General features: G+C 38.5%; 1 protein-coding gene across 1 annotated transcript; it reads left to right on the plus strand.

Annotated features, from left to right (window-relative positions):
- The first annotated feature begins 735 nt into the window (after positions 1–735).
- On the plus strand, positions 736–5,621 carry ptgs2b (prostaglandin-endoperoxide synthase 2b). The gene is made up of 10 exons (XM_059341120.1): positions 736–858; positions 1,194–1,310; positions 1,408–1,551; positions 1,695–1,838; positions 2,192–2,373; positions 2,465–2,548; positions 2,640–2,886; positions 3,416–3,702; positions 3,796–3,943; positions 4,579–5,621. The coding sequence occupies exons 1-10, from the start codon at positions 798–800 to the stop codon at positions 4,989–4,991; spliced, it is 1,827 nt and encodes a 608-aa protein (XP_059197103.1). The 5' UTR covers positions 736–797; the 3' UTR covers positions 4,992–5,621.
- Positions 5,622–6,825: the final 1,204 nt, after the last annotated feature.

Consider the following 6,825-nt stretch of genomic DNA (forward strand, 5'->3'; position numbering starts at 1 on the left):
TTCCATATGTTTGCTCCTTAAGAGTTTAGATTTCTTAAGTTATTTGAAATGATATCATTATCTTGGATTAGTCATCCTCTTTTTGAAATGTCTATATAATTAACATATACATATTAACATATGTAGTGGAAATGTATGTTTAATATCGTAAGAAAGGGGTTCGAATCCGATCCGAGGTCTTTTTGCTAATGTCTTCCCCTCTGTATCCCCTCGTCCAGTCTCTATGTTTCTAACAAATAAAGCATGACAAATGCCGGGAAATAAATATTTAATAAAATAAATAAATAAATAAAAAAGTAACTTATCATAAAATATATATTTTTAATATAATAAAATACATTTCTGTAAACTAATACAGCATTGAACTTGCTGTTTGCATAGAAATAAATATAGTTTTAGATAAATAAATAAAAAGTTGGAACTGTGGAAAGTTTTTGTTAATAATGAATTTGAATATCTCTGTCGGGAAGGAAAGGGAAAACGGGCTCAGGAACACGTTGCCAGTAAAATCAGATTGGTGCCAAAATACACAAGAAAAATTTCATTCATACTGACAAATTTAGGTTGTGAAAGAAAAGATATTCCTTAGTACTCAGGTATGAGTATGAGGCTATTCATAATCTGTATCGTATAGTAGCGTGGTGAGGTGACGTCACCCTCTCTATAAAGGTGCTCCCATGAGCAGGTCTGGACATTCAAACTTCCAGCCTCAGAGCGACTCCACAGCGGCGGAAGAAAAGGAGAGAGAGAGAGAGAGAAGGGAAGAAAAAACGAGATCAGACAAAAGTCTTTGGAGTATGAACAGATTTACATTTGCGGTTTTCCTCTTGGCACTGGGTGTTCTTGTCTGCGAAGGAGGTGAGTAGAAGAAACAGAACTTTAGATCTAACAGCTTTAACAAAATATAGCCCGCTTTTGTGTGTCTAAGGTTTTGTTTTTATATTTGTATAATTTGTGTAGGCCTACCTTTATATCAGAAGTTATAAATCACGATGTGTGGCCTGGTTATAAAAGAATATTATAAGCTATAAAGCTATAACGTTAAATAATGCCATTACAGTGTGACTTCATTGGCTTAGTCTAGCCTATTATATTATAGGACGAACATTGAAATGTTTTTTTTTATATACTTTGAAGCATTTTGTTGTCACAGTTTGTATCTGTTAGTAACCGCCCAACATTTTCTGTCACAGGTAACCCATGTTGCTCATACCCGTGCCAGAACAGGGGCTTTTGCACTGCGCTTGGAAACGATAATTACGAGTGTGATTGCACACGAACAGGATATTATGGACAAAACTGCACCACACGTAAGTCTAAATGACCCAAATCATGAGTAAAAAAAATCTGGTAGATTGTTGGAGTGATTTGATCAATAATTAACTTTTCCTTCTTGGCTTTTTACAGCTGAATTCCTCACCTGGGTCAAAATATCCTTGAAGCCTACACCCAACACAGTCCACTACCTGCTCACCCACTTCAAGGGCTTCTGGAACATCATCAACAACATCTCATTTCTGAGGGATGCCATCATGAGATATGTGCTGACATGTAAGTGTCTCTATCTGAAGGCAAAATGAGAAGATGGCTTGGTTCCATAAAACATTGAACAACTTGTAAAGCAGCTTTTAGAGAAGCATTTGTAGCATTTATACTAATAATGAAATGCTTCCTTTTAATCTCTCTATCTCCAGCTCGAGCCCACTTGATTGATAGTCCTCCAACTTTTAATGCGGACTATGATTACCTAAACTGGGAGGCCTATTCCAACATTTCCTACTACACGCGCACCCTCCCCCCTGTGTCAGAGGATTGCCCAACCCCTATGGGAGCAGTAGGTGAGTACGCTCTCCCTGTTTGTGGAGAAACAAGTTTTCTCAGATTCTTGAATACTGAGCAAGAGTGGCTAGGTCTCATTACATCACGAGCAGTGCACACATTGAATAATCCCTTCTGCTGGATTCAGAAAGAAAAAAAAAAGATTTACAAAAAACCTGCCCCAGCAAGCCAAAGCTGAACCACATTGAACATGTCTTAGGAATTTACAATGACACATTACCTCAGTTTTCCTACAAGTAAAAGTAAATTATAACATTTCAACCACAGTAATGTATTTCATCCTAATCAAATTGGCCCTGTTCTGTGTCATAGTGTTGTATTCTTACTGTAATGTCCTTAATTGTTTCCCCAGGTAAAAAGGAGCTACCTGATGCAAAACTTTTGGCTGAGAAGCTTCTGATGAGAAGACAGTTCATCCCAGACCCTCAAGGAACCAGCCTGATGTTTGCATTCTTTGCACAGCATTTCACCCACCAGTTCTTTAAATCTGATATGAAGAATGGACCAGCTTTTACTGTCGCTAAAGGCCATGGGGTAAGCACAGGAGATTTCAAACCTGATCACATTTTAGAAGTAAAAAGAGAGAAACATTAATCATTTGTATTAATGCTGTTTTTGCTTTCAGGTGGACCTCAACCACATTTATGGAGATAACCTGGAGAGACAACACAAGCTCAGACTCAGACAGGATGGCAAGCTTAAATTTAAGGTATGAGAAGAGAAAGATTGATAGTAGTTTAAACAGCTGAATTTTTTTTTTCAAGTGTCTAACAATTGCTTCCTCTCTTGCATAACTGCAGATGGTGAATGGAGAGGTGTACCCCCCAACTGTACAGGAAGTAGGCGTTGACATGCACTACCCTCCTCACGTTCCCGACTCTGAACGATTCGCAGTAGGCCATGAGGCATTCGGCCTGGTCCCCGGGCTGCTGATGTACGCCACCATCTGGCTTCGTGAACACAACCGGGTGTGTGATGTGTTGAAGGAGGTCCACCCCGACTGGGACGACGAGAGGCTCTTCCAGACCACACGGCTCATCCTGATTGGTGAGTTAATGCAGAGATAAATAAAAAAAACAGTTGTTGTGTTGCAGCTTGATATTCAAAACATTAATAAGAAAGGCGTGTGGCGCCATAGTATGAATATAGTTACAGTGGGAGTTATGCAAAGAGGAAGCTGTACTTTTTATTTGGTTAATCATCAACGAGTAACCCTGTTGTCTCTCAGTGAAGCATTTGACCTCTACTGTGAGAAACGGGAAATGTTCAGCTTTTCAGGACTTCACTGTATGTTAACAGACTGTTACTCATCTCCAAAATGCTTTAAAGATCCCCTTTAAACATGTTTTAAGACATAAAAAGACTACTAGAATAAAAAAAATTCCTTCCTCTTCCTAATTGGAAAATAAAACATCTATGAATGTGTGGAAGTTTTCTATTAAAAAGTTTAAAAGATGTCTCCTAATTCACTAAAAGTTTATTGCAATTCAAGTGTATGTGCAATTCAAGTTTCTTCAAAACATTTTTTAAGTGAAACATCTGCATCAAATAAATCATGTAAACACTCTTCTTTTAGGAGAGACCATCAAGATTGTGATCGAGGACTACGTGCAGCACCTGAGCGGCTATTACTTCAAGCTCAAGTTTGACCCCGAGCTGCTGTTCAACCAGCGTTTCCAGTACCAGAACCGCATTGCATCCGAGTTCAACACCCTGTACCACTGGCACCCTCTGATGCCTGATTCCTTCCACATCGAGGAGAGAGATTACAACTATAAACAGTTTGTCTTCAACACCTCCGTAATTACTGAGCACGGCATCGGTAACCTAGTGGAGTCTTTTACCAATCAGATTGCCGGACGGGTGAGAATTTTAGCAGCATTTAGATTTAAATTTGCATCATGACATTTGTTTTAAAGATGATAAACTGACTTTCCATCTTGTTCATTTTTTTAGGTTGCTGGTGGCCGGAATGTGCCGGGGCCGATCATGTATGTGGCCATTAAGTCCATTGAAAACAGCAGAAAAATGCACTACCAGTCTCTTAACGCCTACAGGAAACGGTTCTCCATGAAGCCCTACAGCTCCTTTGAAGACATGACAGGTGAGACAAAGTCACAAAACTTCATTCTTGAAGTCGGAAAGAATGACGTCAGAACATTAGTGAAAAGCTTATTATCAACTAAATGAAATGTTGCCTCAAGCCAAATTATTACTCCCTTCACAGCATTGACAGAAACTGATTGCAGGAATTAAGTGAGCAACACACCCAAATGCTACTGACCTTAAGATCAAAGTCACAGATTACTTATTATCAAAGAAATGCTGTGGACTTAGCTGTAGTCCCCAACAGTTTAGGAGGTAAGGAATTTATTTCCGTGACTCTTAGAACCAGTGTTCATTTCATCTTGAGATAATGTAAGCAGATTGTCATCACAGAGAGCACAACATAAACAGATGAGAGAGGCCTCCTGCTTCAGAGAAGAAGATTTAAATTTCACAAGGAAAGAGCATTTAATGTTGATTAAAAACTAAGTGTGATGTACGAGGAGAGAAAACTATCATCGTGTGTGTGCTTGTATGAGAGACAAGAAGAGAGATGGATTTTATCTACTACTTGCCGGATTTTAATTAGTCAAAACATTAAGCTCATATTTAGACTAGCAGCAAGCTTTGCAGCTGCTGCACCAGTGAGAGAAGCCAGCTAACTAAAAATATGTCCTCCTTTGTGTTATGCAGGAGAGAAAGAAATGGCCGCACTGCTCGAGGAGTTTTACGGACACGTCGATGCTGTGGAGCTCTACCCGGGTTTGTTGGTGGAGAAGCCCAGGACTAATGCCATCTTTGGGGAGACCATGGTGGAGATGGGGGCCCCTTTCTCCCTCAAAGGCTTAATGGGAAACGCTATCTGCTCCCCGGAGTACTGGAAGCCAAGCACATTCGGAGGCCGCGTGGGCTTCGACATCATCAACACCGCCTCCCTACAGAAGCTCGTCTGCAATAATGTCCGTGGCCCCTGTCCCGTGGCGTCCTTTCACGTGCCCGATGTTAAAGACACGGGGTCCACCACCATCAACTCAAGCACAGCCCACTCACGCGGCAGTGACATCAACCCCACGGTCATTTTGAAAAAGAGGACTACTGAGCTCTAATTTTTTAAAATTTAACTTTATAAGGTCATTCTTTTTTATGGATTTATTTATATATTTATTTTTGTATTTATTTTATTCTATTTATAAAATAACATTAAAAAGTGCAAAATAGATTTTTTTTTTAATATGCAGTTTTGCACATTTTTGTCTGATTATCAAGAAAACAGTCTGTGGTTGTGTTTTATTTATTGAAAGATTTGTTGTATGATAAGTTATTGTTACAGTAATGACCTCAGACACTGCCACTTGATACTTGAAGGTTAGTTTACAGTTTCAACTACATAGTAGTGTACAGTACATTCCTATTGTCCCTTCTCTTCCATTCATGTTCTAAATTGTACGATTGTCCCAGGACACCACAGTAATCTGTTTTTGTATCAGAGAAACAGTAACATCACTATGTTCATATCCTATTTAAATATTGTTTTACTGATTTTTGTTCCACTTCAGTCTGTTTACTGGCTTGGGTATTTTGAACGACATTAATAACTACGCTGCACTGTTGTTTAGAATTTCATTGTCATTCTATGGAAATTGTTACATTCAGCCCTGTACTGTAAATAACCAGTTTTGTAGTTCTGTTCTGCCTATTGACTTGCAAAGTTGACACTAATAAATGCCTCCATGAAATGGAGCACATTTCTCAGAAATCAGCTGACATTGTTATTATTTTTACTTTGTGACTCCAATTGTGGTCTTGGATAAACTCTCTGATGCTACAGGAAGAATCAAGTTTTTCTGGTTTAATGAACCGATGCAATCCAAAACAATGCTATCCAACTACTGGATGAGAGGAAAGCACACAGCAGTTCTACAATGTTATTTAGCATACACTTTTAGCTAAAGCAAGGTACATTTGAGAGTTAACATAACACAGTTTGGATTGAATGCACACTCTGAAAAATATCTTTTTTTTGTACAAAACAAAAAAATATTTAAGATTGGAGGTATATGGCAATGGCAAAAATAGTTTAAAAAATAAATAAAACAAAGGCGGCCTGTTACCGTTCCTCTCTCTCTGCCAGTCAGTAACACACTACTGTTAAGAACTCACACACTTTGCAAACCCCACATCCCTCAGATATTTTAATGTAGGTGTGACAAAAGATGAATACATAAATCAATTGCACATCTTCAACGTTTGCCTTTCCAAATTTGTTTTCTGCCTTTCTATGGTAACCGAGAGCAGAAGAAACTGTAGTCTGCCATCAGAATATTTGTACCCTTTCAAAGGTTATTGCATGTTTAAATGAAAAGAAATACCGGGGGGGATTGGGGGTTGAAAGCAATTTGAAAGCATTTTCAAAATCACCTAGTAATTACTGTTATAAATCTAGATATGTATTCCTGATTTACAGATAGAATAAGGAGTTATAAGTTGCACATTTAATGACTATTGTTGGTGTTTACTGGAATTACTCAATTATTTCTTTACAGTTAATATACAATTAATTGATTACAGAATTGTAATTTACCACTGACAAAAATAATGCACATAGTACATAATTGCAATCTGGTTTTATTATGTAAAATAAGCTGAATACTGTTTAGATTGATTGATAGGGACTGCACAATGACTGAATGTGGCTTTTCTCTGAGGAGTCTGCATGTTCTCCTTGTGTCTGCATGGGTTTCTTGCTGGTTTCATCTCACAGTTTCACAGTCCAAAAATGTGCAGGTTAGATCAGTTGCTCTCAGGTGTGACTACTCAATATTCTACTCAAATCTGATCTGCCCTGTACAACGACATCTATTGAAGGTCTGTCCATCCTGGGAGGGGGATCCCTCCTCTGTCACTCTCCCTGAGGTTTCTTCTTCTTTTTCCCATGTTAAA

This window comes from Centropristis striata, chromosome 9 (genome assembly GCF_030273125.1).
Source record: "Centropristis striata isolate RG_2023a ecotype Rhode Island chromosome 9, C.striata_1.0, whole genome shotgun sequence".
NCBI lineage: Eukaryota > Metazoa > Chordata > Actinopteri > Perciformes > Serranidae > Centropristis > Centropristis striata.